Source organism: Scyliorhinus torazame, chromosome 16 (assembly GCF_047496885.1).
Source record: "Scyliorhinus torazame isolate Kashiwa2021f chromosome 16, sScyTor2.1, whole genome shotgun sequence".
In the NCBI taxonomy this organism is placed as follows: domain Eukaryota; kingdom Metazoa; phylum Chordata; class Chondrichthyes; order Carcharhiniformes; family Scyliorhinidae; genus Scyliorhinus; species Scyliorhinus torazame.
Genome location: NC_092722.1, coordinates 39,132,177 through 39,158,142, shown reverse-complemented (window position 1 = coordinate 39,158,142; position 25,966 = coordinate 39,132,177). Strand labels below are relative to the sequence as shown.

General features: G+C 50.7%; 1 protein-coding gene across 2 annotated transcripts in view; it reads right to left on the bottom strand.

Moving 5' to 3' along the window:
• LOC140392754 (protein-arginine deiminase type-2-like) overlaps positions 1–25,966 on the bottom strand; it is a 114,779-nt gene that overhangs the window by 60,382 nt on the left and 28,431 nt on the right. For both annotated transcript variants that reach the window (XM_072478344.1, XM_072478345.1), the window contains exons 3-7: positions 22,058–22,238; positions 10,305–10,377; positions 9,147–9,208; positions 2,757–2,874; positions 2,376–2,504 (exon numbers count right to left, since the gene is read on the bottom strand). In XM_072478344.1, the coding sequence (XP_072334445.1) occupies positions 2,376–2,504; positions 2,757–2,874; positions 9,147–9,208; positions 10,305–10,377; positions 22,058–22,238 (563 nt within the window). The remainder of the gene's footprint in view (positions 1–2,375; positions 2,505–2,756; positions 2,875–9,146; positions 9,209–10,304; positions 10,378–22,057; positions 22,239–25,966) is intronic.

Here is a 25,966-nt window from a genome sequence, read left to right as displayed (position 1 = left end):
GACCGGGTGGCATAAACGTTCAGGGCTGCAGAAGCGGGTGTCCTCCTCCTCCTCCACGGGTGCCAAGTCCGCAAGGATGTGGCGCAGGTGCCGCACTGTTTCTCTGCTAAGATGCAGTCTTCTGTGACACATGATGTCCGTCAGCTCATTGAATGACCAACGGTACCTGTCGGTGGCCTGCCCTTGTGAGTCCCCCCTCAGCCTGATGGACAGCCGGGTCTTCAGGGTGTTCAGTAGCCCTCTGCACATGTGGTGCCCCCTCCAGCCTCTGTTGGTATTGTTGCTGTCTCCGACGTCTACCCACCTCAGCTGCTATAAGCAACACAAAGGCAACCTCCATGCCATCCACACTAGCAAAAATTGTTTCATCTGGAAGTAATTGGAGACTAGAGAGATATTGCTAATCAGTTAGAGCTTCACCCCGGGACCTCCAAATCCCCCAAGCCTCCCCAACCCTAGGTGTCATGCCTTCTCTCAAGAGGGGTTTTAGTTCAGATGGGCAACATGCAGACGGTGCAGGCTTGGAGGGCCGAAGGGCCTGTTTTGTGCTGTAAGTGTCTTGGTTCTTTAGAGTGCCATCCAGTGAGCGAGCTGTGCAGGAAAACCTTGTTCGGCACTCACATACTCCTGGCAACATCAGGAGCCCCTAGACCTCTGCTGGGAGCATTATGGAAATGGTGCTCAGCTGCCCTCCGTTCATCCACACATTTATCTCGGGTTGCGAGAAGATCCACAGTGGTGAAGCCCTCCTCTTATGTGTTTGTTTGTTGGCAGCTGCCTCTATGGTGCTGATGTTCCTAGAGTTCAGGCATACTGTTCAGGCATCAAAGCTTCCTGGACTTATAATGCACTAATCATACTCCTGAGACATGGCATGTGTGCCCTCGATGAGACACTTGAGAGTTGAGGAGTGTGAAGTGCTGTCATAACTAATAAGGTTAATTCCTCATTTGAAATAGCCTTCATCTGTGAAGCTAGAGGCTGCTCGCAGTTAAAGGGATTGAAATTGAATTTCGGGATATAAACCACAGCAGGGATCTGTCCTGGGAGTGTTTGGCAGGACAGACAGTCTGCAGCTGTGGTTGCCCTTGTTATGGATCTTCACAATATTTAAAGATAGCTTGAAGGCCTCACAGACGCAAAGCCCAGGGCGACCCTCGACCTGGAATGCTTAAATCCCCTGACCAAGCCCAATCACCGAGGCCCCACGTGCCCTCTGCCTCCCCGAGCACTGGGGCAGCAGTTCCAGTGCCCTTGAGCTGCATGCCGGAAAATAGAAATGGCTACTCACCTCCTCACTTCCCCTCAGTAGCTATTACGACAGCTTCCCATTTTTGACAGGAGTACTAAATGACGCATGGGTAATTCATCGGAGGCTGCAGCATTCTACATCAATCTTGTTAATGAGATTGAAATGAATGCAAATGAGGATTAATGATATTCTCGCCATTTTGGGGCATGATCCGGAACTCACCATCAGGAGTGGATCAGGTGAAACACAAAACGGGTTGCACCCAGCGCAAATCTTGATTTTGCCCTCTCTCGCTATTCACCTGGATCCGTGCTGGTTGCAACGCGGTCACTGAATCGCACCCAGTATGTCTGCTAAAGTTATGATTAAGGGGCCATACAAGTGAGATCATAATTGATTTTATAATTGAAATGTTCTAGTAATGCATTATTGTTTATGTTTTAGGGACAACTATGGTGTAGGTACTTTATGTGGGGTATTGATTGCTAAACAGGTCATGGGGCATCTTGTGGCCGGAGATAAAATATCTTATGCTTTGAGTACAGATGATACAATAAAGGGGGGGAGCCAGGACTGTCTGAAAAGTTAGCTCTTCCTAAGATTTTGATCTGAACTGAGGTATTTCTGTTTTTGTCCCGAAAGGTTCTCCCTCCAAAGATTCTGCGCAGAGAAAAACAAGTGGAAAGTTGGTTGTTAACGTTATTCATGAGTGGCATTAGGACTATATTGGTTTGCTTAATTGGAACACATAGGCAGATTTAGGAAATAACTGTTAACTGTAAAGCTATTTCTGTGCTGTTAACATGGTTAGTACTGTGCAATAACATTTCCTCACAATTTTACAAATTGCAAATAGTTGGGGTCTCGTCCAGCATCCTAACAGTACACATTAGTGCACTGCGATTGGATTCAAAGTGGGCAAAAGTTAAAGCTTTTTGTAATGTTGAAAAATATCATGAGCTGGGGATCTAGTGCTGGATCATTCCTGGTTATACTTGGTGCCACTTATTTGGGCACTTTGAGGATAGAATCACATGAGTGATATGGTAGCAACATAGAGTCAGGATCTGAAAATTATCCAACCTTCTGGATCCTGATTTGAAAATCAAGGCCACAGACTCACTTAGGTCATGACGAAAGACATGTACTTTCTTTTCATCAGAAGCTGAAATGTACAGCTGGAGTTTGTAGTCAGGTGGCAGAGAGGTGGGTCCTTCAGTTCGTAAGATCATTTGAGACATATCAGCAAGGTCTGAAAAAACAAAATATCCACATATGATAGTAAAATAATGGGGGGAGCTATATTCTTAAGTTGAACAATGAGTCAACTAACCAGAAATATTTACTTTTCTTCGCATGGTTTTAGTTACCTCCCAAAACAGAGATTTTTAAAATTACTGTTCTTATCAATAGCATCTCAACTTTCATTTACCCCCGACAAAATAATTCCAGTCTGAGTCCATATGACTCAGCCAGCAGTATCTCAATACAGGTTATTTGTCACCTTCAAATATGGGCACTGTGTCATCACTTCTGTCAGATACAGCAGCTCCAGGTGCATCCTTGTCACAGTTCACGAGAAGAATAGCTCCATGTCCTTTAGGACCCCATTTCCAAGAACCCTGGTTTAAAAAGAAAAGACTTGCATTGGTATAGATTCTTCAGCTTAGCAAAAAGTATCTTGCGTCACTTCACAATAGCATGGAGAAAACGCAAACCCCGAGTCCGATTCTCCAAGTCCGATTCTCCGGAAATATTTCTAAGTGTGGTAGCGAGCGGGTACTGCCGCAAGTTTCCCGGTTGCTCGACCCAGTGAGGCCAGCAATGTTATTCAGTGTTCATGGGCTGCTCACAGCAAATGAAGGCTCACCAGCTGATTCGCTGGGACCCCAACCGCCGCTAACAAGATCGAGCAGCACTTAAACAGGCAATTGACCAGCCAGCCCCTCTCAGCCTGCAGCCATGGCCCCAAGATTCGGGGTTGCAGACCTGGGGAGGCTCCTCGATGCGGTGAAGGCCATGAGGGATATCCTGTTCCCCTGAGGATCCCGGAAGGTGAGCCACAAGGCAGTCAGTGCTGTCTGGGACGAGGTGGCAGCAGCTGTCAGCTCGGGGAGTGTGACTAGGAGGACTGGCCTTCAGTGTCGTAAGAAGGACAATGACCTCAACCGGGCAGCACGGGTGAGTTGACACCAATGCCCCCCCACCTCCCGCCAAGACCTTTCTGCCCCCAAGCGAGATTCCACCCCCTCCAACTCTCCATGTGGTCCTCAATCCTCCCTTCAACACCCCTCAACCCTTCCATCACACGCCCCGCTCACCATTGTGAACCACGCATGTGACTAATGGTGCACTCTCTGTGGTCTCTGCAGGAGAAGCTCTCCCACAATCGCCAAGAGAGGGCCCAGACTGGCAGTGTGCCGGACATACAGATCCACATCACCTTCAAGGAATGGGTGCTGGAGTGATGGGGGTGGCCAAGGACAGAGCAGTCACCAACACAGGGTTAGCGGAAGCCACAGAGGTGAGGATCCAGCAGACTCCACCCGGAGAACGTGTCAAACGTGAATTGTTATTACCATACTGACTGGCACATCCCTCCCACTGACCACATGCCCATTCTCCTGACGGTCCTCCAACTGACGTCGTCGGTCCACCCCGGGTGGCCCCCTCTCCTACCTCCCAGCAGAACACCTCGGAGGTGAGCCGCTGCCACGTGTCCTGCAGCCTCTGGCTGGTCCTTCAGTTCCTCCCTGGGATCATCCTCCAGCCCCTGCTGGTCTGGCGCCACCTCGCAACTTCCTCCTCGGTGGCCACATATTCCTCATTCCTAACGTCCAGCTCGTGACCCCGCTGCTGTGCCAGGTTGTGGAGGACACAGCAAACCACCACAAAGCAGGCGACCCTCTGGGAGGTGTACTGCAGGGCACCACCGGAGTGGTCGAGGCATTGGAACCGTATTTTGAGCAGTCCAATGCACTGCTCAATGACAACCTGGGTGGCCACATGGGCCTAGTTGTATCGGATCTCTGCCTTAGTCTCCAGCCTCCATCCTAGCCAGATCTGGCCCATCAGCCAGGTCCTCAGCGAGTACCCCTTATCCCCCAAGAGTCAGCTGCTCATCTTGGGGCGGTCCTCGACGAGACCGGGTTTTCTGACTGCCCCAGGATGTAGATGTCATGCACACTCCCTGGAAAGTGTGCACACATGTACATGATCTGCATGTGGTGGTCACACATGAGCTCCATGTTCAAGGAGTGGAATCCCTTCCTGTTAACGTACGGCACTCCCAAATAGCCCGGTGAGCGCAAGGCGACATGTGTGCAGTCTATCAGTCCCTGGACCTGGGGCATCCCGGAGATTGCGGGAGAATCCTGCTGCCTGGGCATCCTGTTGGGTTTGGTCCATGTCAAAGTTGATAGTTTTCCGCTCGGGCAAACAGGATATCCGTGACCTGTCGGATCCACTTGTGGGCTGTGGCCTGCGAGATACCACACAGGTCTCCGCTCGAGCCCTGGAAGGATCCTGAGGCTTAAAAACTCAGAGCTGCAGTGACCTTGACGGCCACCAGGAGCGGGTGTCCTCCTTCTCCCCATGGTGCCAAGCCCGTGAGGACATGGCACAGGTTTCACACCATCTCCTTGTCGAGATCATCTGTTCAAACGACCAGCATTGCCTGTACACCCTGGGCGGTTGTGGGCCTCCCCCTCAGGTCCTTCCTTGGCCTGATGAGCGGCCGGGTCCTCAGGCGGTGGGGCGAGATCCAGCACATGGGCCACCGCCTCGAGCATCTGCTGCTGCTGATGCTGCCGCCATCTCCAGCACCTGGCTGTTCGAACCAGCAGCAGCACCCCTGGGGCAAGTTCTGCGGGGTCCAAAATAATGTCCATACTTTTCAATGTCTGTAAGGAATTTGGAGAGGGTGTTTGACTGACAAACAGTGGTGGTTCCCACTGCGGGACCTCCACCCCTCCCCCCCCCTTTGATTTCCCCCCCTTCCCACCCAGAAAGCCCTGCCCAAGCACACGCTGCTGCAGCGGGCTCCCAACACCGGACCCTGGACCTGTACCCAGGACACCCGCTCACCTCAACTGGACCAGGCGCTGGTCCGCTCCCTATTGCACTCACCCACCCTCCAGACGTGGACATGTCCCTGGAGCATTGTCCTATCCCCTGGGTGTTTGGATGTTGGCTGCTGCGTGTGTGGTGTTGCCTCCTGCAGTGTTCAGGCACAGTGTCCATGCATCACAGTTTGATTGGGATGCTATGTAATGAACCCCACATGCTACATGGCCCGCCCACCCACGGAAATCCACTTGGGTTGTGTGAAGTGCTAACTTAACCACGATTGCCAATTCCCTATTAGCAATAGCCTTCAGCTGCTCGGCCAGAGGCCTTGGCAGTTGGTGCGGGTTATGGTTGGCCGGTCGGGCAGGGGCAATGGTTGCCCACGGACGGTTTCACACAATCTAAGGGTTGGCATGGTGCCCCCCCCACACCCCACACCACCCAACCCAATGCTTCAACCCACACCCTCCCATGGCAGCCGGCCAATGGGGTCTCCCATTGTGCCCACCTCACGTCGTCGGGAAACCCACAGGGCCTGGATGTACTGCCGGCGGACCGGAGGATCTGGCCGACGGAGAATTCCGCTGCACATCTCAGCAGCCATCTAAATCCCATCTCCTACTGATCGATATCTCTGAATGTGGAAATGGTCTGAGTTCAAAGAAATCTTACTCGGGTGAAAGACAACGGGCACGATTCAACAAATGTGAACAAAGTCCCACAGCGAGCACATTCAGCTCCGTGTTTCCTGGCGTTGGCAGCACCAAGAAACACATGGCTATAAACACCACCTGTGTCAGATAAGGGGCCTGAGCGGGGAACGCACGCCATGCCGCACATGGCCCCATTTTCTACACCGAGGAGCTCTGCTCGCTGGAACTCCTCAGTATAGCGAGAGATGAAAATCACTTATTGTCACAAGTAGGCTTCAAATGAATGAAGTTACTGTGAAAAACCCCTAGTCACCACATTCCGGCACCTGTACGGGGAGCCTGGTACGGGAATTGAACCGTGCTGCTGGCCTGCCTTGGTCTGCTTTCAAAGCCAGCGATTTAGCCCTGTGCTAAACCAGATGGGGACGCCATTTTCAAATGACTCAAACGCCCCATCCAAATTGTTGCTGCCCTTGTCCAAACTTGCACCAAGTCTAGCTCACCGAACACCTGTACCTGCTAGCCAGCATCGAACCCTAGTCTGGCAGAGAGGCATAGCTTCTTAAAATGCCATTCCTGAAACTCGCAAAAGGACAGGAATTGAAACACCTCCAAATAAAGCACTTCCTCCGCAAAAAGACAGTACGGTACCCCAGGGCCCCAGAAAGCACACTACGAGAGGACCTGATAAGCACAAGCAGCGAGAAGGGGGGGCTGTGTGGGAAAATACACGGACAGCTACAGGACAGAGCTCGAACACCACTGGAGAGACCAGACGAAAATGGGAGGACGAACAGGGGACAGAGGTAGGATGGGGACACTGGAGCGAAGCACTGAGCAGGGTGAGCTCCACTTCCTCCTGCGCAAGGCTCAGCCTAATGCAGTTCAAAGTGGTGCACAGAGCGCACCTGACCAGAACCCGAATGAGCAGGTTCTTCCCGGAGGTGGAGGACAAATGTGAGCGGTGCCAGAGGGGCCCAGCCAACCACACCCAGATGTTCTGGGCTTGCCCCAAGCTTGCTGGGTTCAGGACAGCCTTCTCCGAGGCAATGTCCAAGGCTGTGGGGGTGAGGGTGAAGCCATGTCCAATAGTGGCAATCTTCGGGGTATCGGAGCAGCCAGAGCTATACATGGGGAAGGGGGCCAACGCCCTTGCTATCGCTTCCCTAATCACACGCCGGAGAATCCTGCTTGGCTGGCGATTGGCAGCACCACCCAAAGCTGCAGACTGGCTCGCTGACCTCTCGGAATTTCTCCACCTGGAGAAGATTAAGTACGCCATCCGAGGGTCAGAGGAAGGCTTCCTGGATACTTAGGGGGCAGTTCGTCGGCCTGTTCCAAAACCAGTTCGAGGCCAGCAACGAAGAGTAAGCCAGGAAAAAAAAAAGATGAGGAACCAAAGGACTGCGCAACCTGGGGCGGAGGGGGGAGGAAAATGGGGAAAGCACAAGAGAAGAGGAAGGGTGCTGAAACTAATGGGAGGTAGGGGAAGGGGGGATATCATAGACCGATCCAGAGGGCAACAAAATGTACATACAGTTAGTTAAATGAAGGACAAAACAAACCTCTCTGTAAAATAAGGCAAATTAGCACGGGCAAGCAAAATATAATGTATATAAATGTTTATAAATATGAGAAAAGCCAATAAAAAGATTTCCCCCCAAAAAATGTAATTCCTGTGCTCAAACCGTGGTGCCCGGCCATTGGCCAGTGTGATGTAGATGGGGAGGACTCGAAGCCAAACGGCGCGCGACCCGGCCAGTGTGATGGAGGGGGACTTGAAACAGAGCGGCGCGCGGGACCCGGCCGTTGGCCATTGGGATATAAGGGTGGGGAGAGGCCTTGAAACCGGGTGGCGGGTGGGACCCGGCCGCTGTGATGGAGGGGAGGACTTGAAACCGAGCAGCGCGCAGTGCCGGGCCGTTGCCCATTTTGATGTAAGGGGGGAGGCCTTGAAACCGAGCAGCCCGCGGGGCCCGGCCTCTGTGATAGAGTGTGTGAGGGGGGGAATTTGAAACTGGGCAGCCGGCGGGCGGGATAGCGGCCTGGTCGTGCATATAATGAGATGTAAAAATCAATAATGATCAATCATTTGAAATCAATGCACAATCTGGAAAGATCAATGATCAATCATTAAAAAAAATTATGAGGGGTGACACGGTAGCACAGTGGTTAGCAATGTTGCTTCACAGCTCCAGGGTTCCAGCTTCAATTTCCAGCTTGGGTCACTGTCAATGTGGAGTTTGCACTTTCTCTCCGTGTCTGCGTGGGTTTCCTCCGGGTGCTCCGCTTTCCTCCCACAGTCCAAAGATGTGCAGTTAGGTGGATTGGCCATGATAAATTGCCCTCAGTGTCCAAAAAGGTTAGGTTAGGTTACCGGGGTGGAGGTGTGGGCTTAAGTGGGGCACTCTTTCCAAGGCCCAGTGCAGACTCGATGGGCCGAATGGCCCTCTTCTGCACTGTAAATTCTATGATTCTATGAAATCCCTCTGTGGCCTCGCCCTTTCCTATCTCTGTAACCTCCTTCAGCCCTACAACCCTTTCAGATCTCTGTGTTCCTCTTCTGGTGCCCACTTGGACATTACCAGTTTCCTTCGCCCCACTGTGGGCTACTGTGCCTTCAACAGCATAGGTCCTAAAATCTAGAATTCCCTCCCGAAAGATCCCTACCTCTCTCTGCTCATTTAAGTCTTTGACTAAGTTTTTTGTTACTTATATATCAGTGTCAACCTTTCACTGATAATGCTGTGAAGCATCTAGGGCTGCTTTAATGTTTTTTTCTCTTTGTTTTTAATAAATTTAGGGTACTCAAATCATTTTTTCCAATTAAGGGACAATTTAGCGTGGCCAATTCACCTACCCTGCACATCTTTGGGTTGTGGGGTGAAACCCATGAAAACATGGGGAGAATGTGCAAACTCCACACGGACAGTGACCCAGAGCCGGGATCGAACCTGGGACCTCGGCGCCGTGAGGCAGCAGTGCTAACCACTGCGCCACCGTGCTGCCCTTGCTTTAATATGTGAAAGAAACGATGGAAATGCAAAGTGTTCTTGTTTTCTGCAGTTCTCCAGCTCTTCCATCAACAATACATTAACAGAGAGGGAGAATTCCATGGAATTCACCCCAAGTGAGTTCTAAAACATAAACTGTACAGGTTTTCATTTAATCACCTTATTTGGATTATTCTTCTCAACTTTACCATCACGATCTGCATCCACATCCAGGGATATGTCTGTTAAAGAAGGGATGCAGAGATTAACAAGCAATTGGGGACAGTGTGCTAATTGGCATGGGGAAAATAAGACATGGAGCAAACACCCTGTCAAACTGGAGGAAAGCATTTTAGTGTTGTGCACATAAGTAATTGCTGTTGGGTGGCACGGTGGCACAGTGGTTGGCACTGCTCCTTCACGGCACTGAAGACCCAGGTTCAATCATGGACCCGGGTCAATGTCCGTGTGGAGTTTGCACATTCTCCCTGTGTCTGCGTGGGTCTCACCCCCACCCAAAGATGTGCAGGGTAGGTGGGTTGGCCACACTAAATATCCCCTTAATTTGAAAAAAATTAATTGGGCACTTTAAATTTATAATAAAAAAGCCCAACACATCACACAAGCTTGCCACCCTCACATTGGGTCTGTATACACCTCCTGCTTCCTCATGAGAGATTTGACAGCTTTCCTGCCAACGACAGCCACTGCTTCTTGGGGTACATTAACAGAGTGGTTATATTACTGGACTAGTACTCCAGAGGCGAGGACTAATGATCCAGAGACATGGACCGAAATTTCCGGCCGTTCACGCTGGCGGGATCTTCATATCCTGCTAACGATGCACCCACTGCCGCAGGGTCCCGGAGGCAAGGAGGGCATTCAGCGGGAAACCCCATTGACAACAGCGGGACCAGAAGCTCCCGCCACCGGCTAATGGCGGGTTTGAGCAGAAAGTCCCGCCCATGAGCTTAAATCCCACCATAGAAGCTGGGGAATTTCATGGGTTGCCCAGTGTAAAGTGGCGCAGTCATGAAGCACCCATTCGAGCTTGTTAACAATCAACTGACTGAGCCGAACATGGCCCCTCAGTTTTCAGCCCGAACTGGCTTGCTGAATGTTGTTCTATAGTTTCCCTGCATCCGGCGTATTCTCCCTGCCTACATCAGGGTGTGCACTGATCACTACTGACTAAACTGACACACACAATTCTGTGTCTAAGTACCCCTCTGGCTCCCTCCCAAATACAACTAATTTCCCACAAACATAATAGTAGTTCAACTCATCGCATGGAATTTCTAGATCTGTCTGTTGAACCTGTAAATGTCAATTACTTACAGACAGCCGTGAGCTGAAGGATAATCTTGTCAATTGGCTGATCCAACTTGTCTCCGTAATAGGTAATTGTAACCTACAGGGAGAAATCAGACAACAGATTAGAAACAGTGTAGGGAGGGGAGGCACGGTGCAGTGGTTAGCACTGCTGCCTCACGGTGCCGAGGATCCGGGTTCGATCCTGGCCCCGGGTCACCGTCTGTGTGGAGTTTGCATATTCAACCCGTATCTGCGTGGGTCTTGTTGTATTAAGAACACTGAGATAACACGGGCTGCAACTGGATGCAGCATTAACTGAAAGATACTCCAGACCTTGAAGTTAGTTCAATCTGAGTTATTGAACCTGTCACACAGATGGCACAGTTCTCTGTGAGTCCGACTCTCTGCTAACCTAAGTGTGATTACTCTGTCTGACTGAACCAGACTAGCTCTTAGCCACGTGCTGGAGGCGTTATGTGATTATATACACCCTGACTCACTCTGTAGATGTCCCCAGTGGAAAGAGGCGGAGTGTGAGTGCCTTGTGCCTTTTATAGTGGGAAACCCCCAAGTGTTCTGCCTGCTGATTGGTTATGTCCTCTGTGTTCATTAGCTGCCTGTCTGTATCTCACTATGTGCATGTCTGCATATCATGACAGGACTCACCACCACAACCCAAAGATGTGCAGGGTAGGTGGATTGGCCACATTAAATTGCCTCTTAATTGGAAAAAAAATAATTGGATACTCTAACTTGTTTTTAAAAAAGATAGCGCCAGAACTATTAAAATGGGCCTAATGGATCAGCCACCCATCACATATTGTGCCCAATTTCCTTTTCCACCGAAATCAATTGAAGAAAGGTGAAGGAGATATATCATCAAATTATAGGCCAGTTATTTGTGCTAAACTAGAGAGCCAGAATGGTGATTAATTCTATCAAAACAGTTTGTCATGAAGGACTTCCGGTGGCGGCCATGATGTGAATGGTCGCACATTTGGCAGCTCCAGCCGAGGCTGTTCTTTCGGAATTTTTCCCTGTTTGTCGGGTGGATGTTTTGTGGAAAAGGATGCAGGGGATGACTGGAGAAAAGTTTAACTCCACCAGTGGGGCTGGTGGATGGGGCCACGGACCAGAAGTGGGTCGAGAAGAAGGGAGCAGTTGGAGCAAGAGAATCTCTGTGCGCCACAGATCAAGATGGCGGAGGGTCTGCCTTGCCTGCCTATTGGTCGACAGAGCACCTGGTGGACTTCAGAAGTTTAGCCGACAGAGGGGGGAGGCCCAGGAGGACCTAAGCAAGGCAGTGGAACCGTTAAAAGCGGGAATTGACCGGGTGGAGCTCAGGCTGGTGTCCCAGCGCCAGGGTATTCGGAAAGTGGAGGAGGCAGTGGGGGTGCTCGCCTCATTGGTGGCTGAAGTGGGTCTGATGCGAGAGACCCAGAAGCGGTTAAAGGAGAAGGTGGGGGGACCCGGAGAATCGCTCCCGGAGACAGAATCTAAGAATCATGGGGATGTTTGAAGGCATCGAGCGAGCGGACACTGACACGTATGTAGCCAAGATGCTGGAGGTTGATGGAGTAGGGAGCCTTTGACAGGCCCATGGAGGTTGACTGAGCATACAGGGCGCTCATGAGGAAGCCACAGGAGAACAAGCTGCCGAGGGCGGTGGTGGTGCTTCTCCATCGATTCTTCGACAAGAAGATATTGCAGTGGGCAAGGCAGACAAGGAGGTGCACCTGGGAGTGGAGCGAGCTTCGAGTATACCAGGACATGGGCGCGGACCTGGCAAAGGGGAGAGCCAGGTTTAATCAGGTGAAGGCTGCCCTCTTCAAAAAGGGTGTGTGATTTGGGATGTTGTACCCGGCGCGCCTCTTGGTGACTTTTAATAGCCGAGAACATTATTTTGGAACACCAGAGGAGGCTAGGGAGTTTAAGAGACAATGGTCTGGCAGGAGAAGGAGGACTTTGAACTGAGGAGGAGGTGTGAGGGGATGGGGGCTCTTCCTGCCCATTTTTTCTTGTACCCTTTTTCTCATTTGTTGGTTGTTGGAGAACGTTTCTCCTTCGAGATGTTTTGTTGCCTTGTGGGTGAGTGCACCTTCTTTCTTGTTTCATTGTTGTTTGTGAGATGTGCGAGCAGGGGGGGTGGAGGGCAATCAGCGGGGTGGTGGATTAAGAGGCTCAGGCGCTTTGGGCAGGGGCTGAAAGGCTAGCTGGACGGGCAAGTTAACAGGAAAGCAGTGGGGCTGATCAGGTGATTAGTGAAGCTGAGGGGGATGGGGTTGTTGTTTTGTTGGGGGGGGGGAGGGGGGCTGCTGACAAAGGTGCTGTGGTGTAATATGGGAGGGAGTGGTGATGGTGAACATCGAGAGTGGGCCTGGAGGGTCGGATGGCATGGGCCAGGGGCTGGGCTAAAAAGGGGTATGGTTAATCCACAGGGGAGGGGGCAGGGTGCCCTCCGATCAGGATGGTCACATGGAATGGAGGGGGCTGAATGGCCAGTTAAACGGTCGCGTGTTTTGATCTACCTGAGGAGCTTGAAGGCGGACGTGGCCTTTTTACAAGAAACACAGTTGAAGATCGGGGGTCATACAAGGCTTAAGGAAAGGGTGGGTGGGACAAGTCTTCCATTCAGGATTAGACATGAAGACGTGGGTGCTGGTGGTGCTGGCAAATAAACGGGTGGCTTTTGAGGTGGGAAAAATAGTAGCAGATTCAGGGGGTTGGTTCGTTATGGTAAGTGGGAAGCTGGAGGGTACGCAAGTGGTCCTGGTAAATGTTTATGCTCCAAATTGGGACGATGTAGAGTTTATGAGGAGAGTGCTGGGGAAGATCCTGAACCTGGACTCACACTGGTTGATTATGGTTGGGAATTTAACATGGTCATTGATCCAGGTTGGACCGGTTGAGCCCGAGGTCGGGGAGGATGTCGGCGAAGGAGCTGAAGGGGTTCATGGAGCGCATGGGGTAGTGGACCCGTGGAGGTTTGAGAGGCCGAGGGTGAAGTATGTTTCGCACTTCGCGGATTGATAATTTTGTGGCAGGCAAGACGTTATTGGCGGGGGTGGTCGACTCGGGGTGCTTGGCGATCGTGGTGTCAGATCATGCGCTGCATTGGGTGGACTTGCAAATGGATCACGGGGGACCAGCACCACAGTGGAGGCTGGATATATGGTTGTTAGCGGATGAGGAGGTGTGTGAGCGGGTAAGGGTCGCCATCCAGGAGTATGTGGAACTAAATGATACAGGTGAGGTTTTGGCCGCCACACTGTGGGAGGCGCTCAAGGCAGTGGATAGGGGGAGTTCATATTGATCAGGGTGCATAGGGAGAAGGAGGAGCGAGCAGAGATGGCAAGGTTTGTGGATGAGATTCTGTGGGTGGACAAGAGGTATTCGGAGGCCCCGGAGGCAGGATTGTCGAAAGAGAGGCAGAAGCTTGAGATGGAGTTCGGGCTGGTGTCCATGTGGAAGGCAGTAGGGCTGTTGTGGAGGGACAGAGGAGCAGTGTATGAGTACGGGGAGTAGGAAGCTGGCCCACCAGCTGAGGAAGCAGGAGGCGGCAAGGAAGATTGGAAGGACGAAGGACGGGAGGGGTAGAGTGGTACTGGACCCGTTGGGAATGAACGGGGTATTTGAGGAGTTTTATAGGAGGCTTCATGAATTTGAGCCCCTGACCGGGGGAGAGGGAATGCAGTGATTTCTGGATGGGTTGGAATTCCCCAAGGTGGAGGAGGGTGATGCAGGCAGGGAAAGCCTCGGGCCCAGATGGCTTCCCGGTCGAATTTTATTAACAGCTTTTGGGAGACCTAGGGCCCCTGCTGGTAAGGACATTTAATGAGGTGAGGGAGAAGGGGGAGCTCTCCCCCCGCCCCCCCCCCCCCCCCCCCCCCCCCAATTTATCGCAGTCCTCAATATCTTTAATTTTGAAGAAGGATAAGGACCCGGAGCAGTGTGGGTCCTACCATCCGATGTGGACGCCAAGTTGTTGGCAAAGCTCTTGGCCTCGTGGATTGAGGACTATGAGCCGGGGATGACAGGGGAAGACCAGACAGAGTTTGTAAAGGAGAGGCATCTGTCGGCTAACATTAGGCATCTGTTGAACGTTATAATGATGCCCTCGGAGGGACGGAATGTGGAGGTGGCGGTCGCTATGGACACGGAGAAGGCCTTTGATCGGGAATATTTGTGGGAGGTACTGGGGCAGTTCGGGTTCGGGCAGGGGTTTGTGGATTGGGATGGTTGTTGTATCGGGCGGCAGTAGCGAGTGTAAGGACGAACCAGGTGAGTTTGGGGTATTTTAGGCTGCATTGTAGGACAAGGAATGATGCCCACTCTCGTCGTTGCTCTTTGCCTTGGCGACAGATCCACAAGCAATGGTGCAGAGTGACAAGGGGTTGGAAAGGGATAGTGTGGTGCAGGTGGCGGGTGGGAGGGGGGGAGCACAGGGCCTCGCTATATGTGGACGATCTGTTGCTTTACATATCGGACCCATTGGAATGTATTGGAGGAAGCATGGGTATTTTGGTGGAATTCGGCCTGTTCTCTGGGTATAATTTAAACATGGGGAATAGTGATGTCTTTCCGATCCAGGAGAGGAACATAGAACATAGAAAATACAGCACAGAACAGGCCCTTCGGCCCACGATGTTGTGCCGAACCTTTGTCCTAGATTAATCATAGATTATCATTGAGTTTACAGTGCAGAAGGAGGCCATTCGGCCCTTTGAGTCTGCACCAGCTCTTGGAAAGAGCACCCTACCCAAACTCAACACCTCCACCCAACACCAAGGGCAATTTGGACATTATGGGCAATTTATCATTGGCCAATTCACCTAACCCGCACATCTTTGGACTGTGGGAGGAAACCGGAGCACCCGGAGGAAACCCACGCAGACACGGGGAGGACGTGCAGACTCCGCACAGACAATGACCCAAGCCGGAATCGAACCTGGGTCCATGGAGCTGTGAAGCAATTGTGCTATCCACAATGCTACCGTGCTGCCCTTAAGAACAAATAAATCTACACTATATCATTTTCCCGTAATCCATGTACCTATCCAATAGCTGCTTGAAGGTCCCTAATGTTTCTGACTCAACTATTTCCACAGGCAGTGCATTCCATGCCCCCACTACTCTCTGGGTAAAGAACCTACCTCTGATATCCCTCCTATATCTTCCACCTTTCACCTTAAATTTATGTCCCCTTGTAATGGTGTGTTCCACCCGGGGAAAAAGTCTCTGACTGTCTACTCTATCTATTCCCCTGATCATCTTATAAACCTCTATCAAGTCGCCCCTCATCCTTCTCCCCTCTAATGAGAAAAGGCCTAGCACCCTCAACCTTTCCTCGTAAGACCTACTCTCCATTCCAGGCAACATCCTGGTACATCTTCTTTGCACCTTTTCCAGAGCTTCCACATCCTTCCTAAAATGAGGCGACCAGAACTGTATACAGTACTCCAAATGTGGCCTTCCCAAAGTTTTGTACAGCTGCATCATCACCTCACGGCACTTAAATTCAATCCCTCTGTTAATGAACACGAGCACACCATAGGCCTTCTTCACAGCTCTATCCACTTGAGTGGCAACTTTCAAAGATGTATGAACATAGACCCCAAGATCTCTCTGCTCCTCCACATTGCCAAGAACTCTACCGTTAACCCTGTATTCCGCATTCATATTTGTCCCTCCAAAATGGACAACCTCACACTTTTCAGGGTTAAACTCCATCTGCCACTTCTCAGCCCAGCTCTGCATCCTATCTATGTCTCTTTGCAGCCGACAACAGCCCTCCTTACTATCCACAACTCCACCAATCTTCGTATCGTCTGCAAATTTACTGACCCACCCTTCAACTCCCTCATCCAAGTCATTAATGAAAATCACAAACAGCAGAGGACCCAGAACTGATCCCTGCGGTACACCACTGGTAACTGGGATCCAGGCTGAATATTTGCCATCCACCACCACTCTCTGACTTCTATCGGTTAGCCAGTTCGTTATCCAACTGGCCAAATTTCCCACTATCCCATGCCTCCTTACTTTGTGCAGAAGCCTACCATGGGGAACTTTATCAAATGCCTTACTAAAATCCATGTACACTACATCCACTGCTTTACCTTCATCCACATGCTTGGTCACCTCCTCAAAGAATTCAATAAGATTTGTAAGGCAAGACCTACCCCTCACAAATCCGTGCTGACTATCCCTAATCAAGCAGTGTCTTTCCAGATGCTCAGAAATCCTATCCTTCAGTACCCTTTCCATTACTTTGCCTACCACCGAAGTAAGACTAACTGGCCTGTAATTCCCCGGGTTATCCCTAGTTCCTTTTTTGAACAGGGGCATAACATTCGCCACTCTCCAATCCCCTGGTACCACCCCTGTTGACAGTGAGGACGAAAAGATAATTGCCAACGGCTCTGCAATTTCATCTCTTGCTTCCCATAGAATCCTTGGATATATCCCGTCAGGCCTGGGGGACTTGTCTATCCTCAAGTTTTTCAAAATGCCCAACACACCTTCCTTCCTAACAAGTATTTCCTCGAGCTTACCAATCTGTTTCACACTGTCCTCTCCAACAACATCGCCCCTCTCATTTGTAAATACAGAAGAAAAGTACTCATTCAAGACCTCTCCTATCTCTTCAGACTCAATACACAATCTCCCGCTACTGTCCTTGATCGGACCTACCCTCGCTCTAGTCATTCTCATATTTCTCACATATGTGTAAAAGGCCTTGGGGTTTTCCTTGATCCTACCCGCCAAAGATTGTTCATGCCCTCTCTTAGCTCTCCTAATCCCTTTCTTCAGTTCCCTCCTGGCTATCTTGTATCCCTCCAATGCCCTGTCTGAACCTTGTTTCCTCAGCCTTACATAAGTCACCTTTTTCCTCTTAACAAGACATTCAACCTCTCTTGTCAACCATGGTTCCCTGACTCGACCATCTCTTCCCTGCCTGACAGGGACATACATATCAAGGACACGTAGCACCTGTTCCTTGAACAAGTTCCACATTTCACTTGTGTCCTTCCCTGCCAGCCTATGTTCCCAATTTATGCACTTCAATTCTTGTCTGACAACATCGTATTTACCCTTCCCCCAATTGTAAACCTTGCCCTGTTGCACGTACCTATCCCTCTCCATTACTAAAGTGAAAGTCACAGAATTGTGGTCACTATCTCCAAAATGCTCCCCCACTAACAAATCTATCACTTGCCCTGGTTCATTACCCAGTACTAAATCCAATATTGCCCCTCCTCTGGTCGGACAATCTACATACTGTGTTAGAAAAGCTTCCTGGACACACTGCACAAACACCACCCCATCCAAACTATTTGATCTAAAGAGTTTCCACTCAATATTTGGGAAGTTAAAGTCGCCCATGACTACTACCCTATGACTTCTGCACCTTTCCAAAATCTGTTTCCCCATCTGTTCCTCCACATCTCTGCTACTATTGGGGGGCCTATAGAAAACTCCTAACAAGGTGACTGCTCCTTTCCTATTTCTGACTTCAACCCATACTACCTCAATAGGGTGATACTCCTCGAACTGCCTTTCTGCAGCTGTTATACTATCTCTAATTAATAATGCCACCCCCCCACCTCTTTTACCACCCTCCCTAATCTTATTGAAACATCTATAACCAGGGACCTCCAACAACCATTTCTGCCCCTCTTCTATCCAAGTTTCCGTGATGGCCACCACATCGTAGTCCCAAGTACCGATCCATGCCTTAAGTTCACCCACCTTATTCCTGATGCTTCTTGCGTTGAAGTATACACACTTCAACCCATCTCCGTGCCTGCAAATACTCTCCTTTGTCAGTGTTCCCTTCCCCACTGCCTCATTACATGCTTTGGCATCCTGAATATCGGCTACCTTAGTTGCTGGACTACAAATCCGGTTCCCATTCCCCTGCCAAATTAGTTTAAACCCTCCCGAAGAGTACTAGCAAACCTCCCTCCCAGGATATTGGTGCCCCTCTGGTTCAGATGCAACCCGTCCTGCTTGTACAGGTCCCACCTTCCCCAGAATGCGCTCCAATTATCCAAATACCTGAAGCCCTCCCTCCTACACCATTCCTGCAGCCACATGTTCAACTGCACTCTCTCCCTATTCCTAGCCTCGCTATCACGTGGCACCGGCAACAAACCAGAGATGACAACTCTGTCTGTCCTGGCTTTCAACTTCCAGCCTAACTCCCTAAACTTGTTTATTACCTCCACACCCCTTTTCCTACCTATGTCGTTGGTACCAATGTGCACCACGACTTCTGGCTGCTCCCCCTCCCCCTTAAGGATCCTGAAGACACGATCCGAGACATCCCTGGCCCTGGCACCCGGGAGGCAACATACCTTCCGGGAGTCTCGCTCGCGACCACAGAATCTCCTATCTATTCCCCTAACCATTGAATCTCCTACAACTATTGCTTTTCTATTCTCCCCCCTTCCCTTCTGAGCCCCAGAGCCAGACTCCGTGCCAGAGACCTGACCGCTAGGGCCTTCCCCCGGTAGGTCATCCCCCCCAACAGCATCCAAAACGGTATACTTGTTTTGAAGGGGAACGGCCACGAGGGATCCCTGCACTGTCTGCCTGTTTGTTTTTTTCCCCCTGACTGTAACCCAGCTATTCTTGTCCTGTACCTTGGGTGTGGTTACCTCCCTGTAACTCTTCTCAATCACCCCCTCTGCCTCCCGGATGATCCGAAGTTCATCCAGCTTCAGCTCCAGTTCCCTAACACGGTCTTTGAGGAGCTGATACACTTCCCGCAGGTATAGTCAGTGGGGACAGCGGTGGTATCCCTCACCACCCACATCCTACAGGAGGAGCATGTAACTGGCCTAGCCTCCATCCCCTCTTACCTTACAGAATATAGCTGCTGTGTGGACTAACTAGATCTCCGCCCTCCGACTCTGCTCCCAGTCAGCTACACTTCCTGTAAACTCCTGGCTCTCTTCGCACTCTTTGCGGAAATGTCGGAAACAAAATGAAAGGAGCACCTTACTCCCTCCTCACCTAACTCCCTCGGTCACCAAACTCTCACTATCGCACTCAAAAAGCACCAAATTCAGCACTCAGTGCAAACAAAAAAGGAGGTTGGACAAGCTGCCGTTTGAGGCAGTGAGGGCGAGTTTCAGGTATCAGGGCATCTAGGTGGCACGGTGATGGGGGCAGCTACATAAATTGAATCTGGCGCGATTGGTGGAGCAGATGAAGGGGGATTTTAACATGTGGGATGTGCTCCGTTTGCCATTGGTAGGGCGGGTGCAGTCTGTGAAAATGACAGTACTCCAGAGGTTTTTATTCATGTTCCAGAACCTTCCAATTTTTATTCGAAAAGCCTTCTTTAGAAAGATTAATGCATTGATCTTGGGGTTTGTGCAGGTGGGGTGGGGGAAGCCCCACAGGTGAAGAAGGTGCTGCTCGGTTGGGGACATGGGCGGGTGGGGGGGGGGGGGGGGCGGGGGTTGCGGGCTGGCCTTGCCAAATTTGATGAACTACTACTGACCAGCAAATATAGCCATGGTCAGGGTGGGTAAGGGGAAGGGTCATGTGGGAGCGGATGGAGGCAGCCTATTTGAAGGACACTAGTTTAGGGGTATTATTGACGGCGTCTCTGCCATTCTCGCCAGTCAGATTCTCCACAAATCCGGTAGTGCTGGCAGGCCTGAGTGTGTGGGGACAGTAGCAGCAGCACCAGAGGCTGGAATGTGCCTTGGTTTGGGCTCCGATTTGGGAATCACAGGTTTGATCCGGGGAGGGTGGACGCAGGGTTCCTGGGATGGCAGTGGGCGGGGATTGAGTGGTTTGGAGACCTATTCGTGGAGGAGGCAGCCTCCCGAGCTTGGAGGGACTGGTAGAGGAGTATGAGCTGCCCAGCGGGAATAAGTTTTGGTCCTTACATTGCCGTCCTTTCCTGAGCTGCCGCCCCTGGGGTTGCAGAACAAGGTGGTGTCGAAAACAGGGGTTGGTGAGGGCAGCGTGTCAGAAATAACAAAGAATTAATGGACTGGCAGGGCACCCCAATAGGAGATGTTAAGTGGAAGTGGGAGGAACAGCTGGGGAGGGTGTTGGAGGCTAGGTTACGGAAAGGGGCTCTGAGGAGAGTGAGTGCATTCTCTTTTTGTGCTAAGCTGAGCTTCATTCAATTTAAAGTAATCCCCAGGGAGCATATGACAGTGGCCAGAATGAGAAGGTTTTTTGAGGGGGTAGAGAATATGTGTGGGTGGTGCATGGGAGGGTCCACAAACCATGTCCACATGTTTTGGGCCTGGCCAAAGCTGGAGAGATTTTGGTGGGGGTTCGTTGACGTGGTCTCTGAGGCGCCGAGTCCAGAAGTGGTGATTTTTGGAGTGTTGGAAGACCTGGGAGTCCAGGGGGTGGGAGAGGCCGTTATCTTGGCCTTTGCCTCCCTGGGGTAGCCCAGAGACAGATCCTGTCGGAATGGCAGGGCTCGATGCAGCCGATACCGGGGGTGTGGGTGAGCGACCTCGCAGAATTCCTTAGGTTGGAAAAAAATCAAGTTTGCCTTGAGAGGGACTGTGGAGGGGTTTGCCCGGAGATGGAAACCATTATTCGACTTGTTCAAGGATAGTTAAGAAGTCAGCAGGGGGGCGGGGCGGGGGGGGGGGGGGGGGGGGGGGGCTTTGGGGTTAAAAAAGGAGGCAGGGTGGGTGGAGAGTAATGGCTGGGAGTGTGGGGTGCAGGGGTGTTCGTTATTTATTTGTCATATGATTTCCTGTTTGTTCTTTTTGGTTTTGGTTATGTTTGATATAAATGCCTTAATAAAAACATTTTTAAAAAAAGATTTGTCATGAAAAATAAAGCATATCATATGGAAGGGTGTGTAGTGTTGTCGGTTCACCGTTGATGGTAACCTCCCCACTCTGCCTCGTATATTTAATCTTCTTCTGCTGAAGAATAGAGTGAAGCAGTTGATGGATTTGCTCCCAGGCTGATTAACAGTCTGGTAGGCTGCGGAGTATGTTTCTTTACAGGCCATCTTTATACCAGCCAGTAAGGTGATTAGTTATAAACGATAATAAATCATAGGAGGAATAATGAGTTGCCAGATAGGGTGGAATTAATTGCCCTCTCTGAGGCAAGTTTGGTAGTGGAGGGACATTTAGTCAGCAGGAAAGTGGTGAGTGTGGACCCTGTTGCTACTCTGCTCTGCAAACATTAATGCAGACATGTGAATAGCTGAGAAGAGAGTTGAAAAATGGATGGAGATCGAAAGACAGAAACCAGATTAGTTGGCCGCACTGGTGAACCCTGGTCTGCAAACGTGACTCAAACTGTCTGTTGCATGTCACTTTCCTTCCCCACCACTCTCCCTGTCTGACCTCTCCATCTTTGCCCTTCCACACTCTTTCAATGAAGCCCAATGTAAACTGAATTGACGGCAATCTTGTACTGGACAGTTTGCAATCCTCCAGCCTTAGTACTAACTTTAATCATTTCAAATGTTAATTAGTCCCCCATGTTTTCTTTGGTAGAAAAACTGATGATGTGGGATGGGTTAGCTGGCCTGTCTCAGAGCCGGGTGGGGGAACCACCTGTCAGCACGTCATGCCAATTGGTGTCAACCTGCACTTTTTAATCTCCTAACCTCTTCCTCAGTTTTTCATCCTTCCATTTACACCTGCCTCCTCCGCACCTGTTTACAGGTTCTGTGCATCAGAAACATCTCTAATTTCTCTCATTAGGCTGCTATTGTCTCGTGATGATATCACTTCTGTCATTGTACCATCTTTTGTTTGCAATATTACCTTGTTATCATTGACATAATTGCTTATTTTTTCCATTGTGACCACAACCAAAGTCCTATTGTTGAGGATCCATCTTTTTGCATGTTGAGCTACAACAGTTACATTGTGTAGATCTGAAATGGAACATTTTACACCAGAACTGGAGTGCACTTCAAATGACTTGGATCCGAGAGGTGCTGGCCTGGAGGAAGATAAAATACTTAAGTTGAGATATTTGCTTCTTCCAAAACAGAAACGTAATTCAGTCAAAACAGGGTATTGTCCTGACCATGGGGTTCACACACTAAACAGTAAGATTTTGTGGAATACTCAACAGGTCATGCTGCATCTGTGAAGATAAACAGAGTTCATGAGTGTGATTTTAACGGCTGTGTTGTACCCAGTGCGATTCCGTGCAAGCTGGTTGGATCGTAGGAGAGGGAGAAAACAGGATCCGTGTCGGGAGCCAATCGGTTTCCAATATAATCGGCCCACTCCCAGATTTCCGGTGGCGTTTGCGAGCGGGTTGGTTGCATCGAGAGGAGCTCCCGCCGGTGGCCACTGTCTATGGCGCTTTCGGGGGTTTCCTCGATTTTTCGCTCTTCCCCTCGATTGTTGTCAGCCTTTGGGGCCGTCCCGCCCGGGCTCAAACCGGGCCGGTTTGAGAACCGGCGAGGAACCCTGCGTGAATGTTGGGCGGCTCGTGCTGAGGCTTCGGGCCCAGGGCGAGCGGCGTTTGGAGCAGTGGGGGCGGAGCCAAACTGAAGACGAGGCGGCAAGCCCGAAGCCAGGGCGCGATGTAGTGGAGATGTTCCACATCGGGTGGCTCCCGCCTAGAATGTGTTTGTTTTAAGAAGTCTGAAGTCTGGTCCCAGGGGAATTTTTGAGGAATATAAAAAAGAAGAGAAAACATTTTTAAAGAAAGTTTTTTTTTGAAAATTGTTTTTTTTGAAGCAAGAATTTTTTAATTTTTTTTAAAGATTGAAGAAAGAAAGAAAAAAAAAAGAAAAATAATAAGTCGTTATAGGATGTGAAAAACAGTGTCGAAGAAGGGAGGAAATGCGGGCTCGCCGTTGAATGAGAGGACCAGAAAAAGTGCTGACAAGATGGCGGATGACAGACTGCATGGTGGGGCCGCAATGCTTACGGTGGAGAAGATGACCGAGGTGATGACTGTGGAGCTGGAACAGCAGTTAGCAAGGCACATGGAGGCTTTGAGGAAGGAGATGGCGGTCGCATTGAAGTCATTGGTGGAGGAGGCAATCGCCCCGGTGAGGGTAGATGTGGCAAAGACATCGGCCGAGATGAGAGAGCAGGGCAAGAAGATGAAGGAAGTGGAGGAGGCCGTGTCGCAGCACAGCAACCAATTCACCTCGATGGGGGACGAGCTGCGGAGGGTGGTGGAGGTCAACAGAGGACTCTGAGCAAAGCTCGAGGACTTGGAGAACCGCTCGAGGCGGCTCAATCTGAGAATTGTGGGCTTGCCCGAAGGGACAGAGAGCTCAAGGCCAACAGAGTATTTTGCTCAGATGTTGGCGGAGTTGATGGGGGAAGCTGAGAACCCCTCCCGGTATGAGCTGGACCGAGCTCATCGGTCATTAAGGCTGAAGCCCAAAGTAAATGAGCCAAGAGCAGTAATTATCTGCTTTCATAAATACCGCATGAAGGAGAAGGTGTTAAGCTGGGCTAGGCGGAAGCGCGAGGGTGCAGTGGGATGGTGCTGGAGTTCGGATCTACCAGGACTTGACGGTGGAGTTGGCAAAAAGATAAGCGGCGTTCTGCCGAGTGAAGGTGGCACTGTACAACAAAGGGGTGCGATTTGGTATGGTATACCCGGCGAAGCTGAGGGTGGCGTATAACGCCAACGACTATTATTTCGAAACAGTGGAGGTGGCTGAGGTGCTCGTGAAGGCAGAAGGCTTGGGACAGACATGAGGAGCGGAGCTGGAAGGGAGACTGTGGACTGTGATTGGGGAGCTGGAAAATGTATAAATGCTATAACTTTCTTTTCATTGACTTGTATTGTAATTTACTTCACTTCACATTGTTACAGAGTTCATGTTATTGGTTGGGTTGATTGGCATTCTGTGTTGCGACGGTTATATCTTATTTTAGTGAATTGTATGGGTTGGATTGTTGTTTTCTTTTCTCTGGGACTGGGTGGGAGGGGACGGTATACCTTGGGAGGGGGTAGCCATCCGCGCTTGCTAACTAAAGTCGGCTAGTGAACGGAGGTGAGGTGAGAGGAGGGCTGCAGACATTGGAGCCTGGTTAGCAGGATTTGATGGGCCTAGGAGGCGAGCAAGGGGGGCGGAAGGGATCGATACTGGGATACGTTTTTTCAAGAGGAAATGTAGGGGGGCTTCTGGGAGGGGGGGGTAGGGGTTCGATGTTAATAATGGGTAGGGGCGGGTCACGCTCATGGGGCAGGGCCCAGTGGTATGACGATGGTGTGGGGGTGGGGGGTGAGAGACCCCCAGTTAGGATAGTCATGTGGAACGTGAGGGGGTTAGGAGGTCCAGTCAGGAGGTCAAGGGTGCTTACGCATCCTAAAAGTTTGAAAGCTGATGTAGCAATGCTGCAAGAGACTCACTTGAGGGTGAAGGACCAGGTGAGACTTAAAAGGGCTGGGTTAGTCAGGTGTTTCACTCTGGATTTGACGGAAGGGCTAGAGAGGTAGCGGTAATGGTCAGCAAAAGAGTACGGCTCCAGATGGAGAAGGTGGTTGCAGATCAGTGGGGTAGATATGTGATTGTGACAGGGGCGCTGGAGGGGAGGTTAGTGGCGCTGGTAGTGTATACGGTCCCAATTGGGACGATGTGGGATTCGTGAAGAAGATGTTTGGGGCCATTCCCGACTTGGACACACACAAACTGACAGTGGGGGGGACTGGAACCTGGTGCAGAAGCCAAGGTTGGACAGGTCACGGCCATGCTTGCTGGTCCCATCAGGGGGGGGGGGGGGGGGAGGCGAAGGCATTGACTGGGCTAATGGTGGAAATGGGAGGGGTGGACCCTTGGAGGTTTCTGCACCCGAGGGAATGGGAGTACTCGTTTGTCTCGGCAGTCCACAAGGTATACTCGCGGATCGACTTTTTTGTGGTGGGGAAGGCTTTGCTGGCTGGGATTAAGGGGTCGGAATACTCGGCAATTTCAGTTCCAGATCATGCTCCGCATTGGGAGGATATGGTACTGGAGAAGGGGGTAGCACAGAGGCCGGGGTGGAAATGTGGGATTGTTCCTTGACAAAATTGAAAAAGGTAATTGGGGAATATGTAGGTTTCAACTGTACAGGTGAGGTGTCGAAGGCAGTTGTCTGGGAGGCTCTTAATGCGGTGGTGAGGGGTGAGGTGATCTCGTTAGGGGAGGAAGACAGGGCTACATTAGAAGGAGCGATAGTGGAGCAGGAGATAAAAGATGCGATTGGCAGGATGCAGTCGGGGAAGGTGACAGGGCCGGATGGGTTTGCAGTGGAATATTATAAAATATTCAAGGATAAGCTGGCACTCCTGATGGTGGGGATGTTTGAGGAGGCGATAGGGAATGGGGTTGTTCCCACGAACTTATAATAATAATAATCACTTATTGTCACAAGTCGGCTTCAATGAAGTTACTGTGAAAAGCCCCTCGTCGCCACATTCCGGCGCCCGTTCGGGGAGGCCGGTACGCAAACGTATTGGTGGGTAGGCTGGAGGAGTGCCTCCCAAAGGTGATAGGTGAAGATTAGACGGTGTTTGTGAGAAGGAGGCAGCTCTTTTCATTAGAAGGATATTAAACGTGGTTATGGCACCGGCGGAGGGGAAGGAAACAGAGGTGGTTATGGCATCGGACGCTGAGAAGGCATTTGACCGGGTAGAATGGGGATACTTGATAGCAGTTCTGGAGCAGTTTGGGATTGGACCAATATTTGTGGACTGGGTAAAGCTACTAT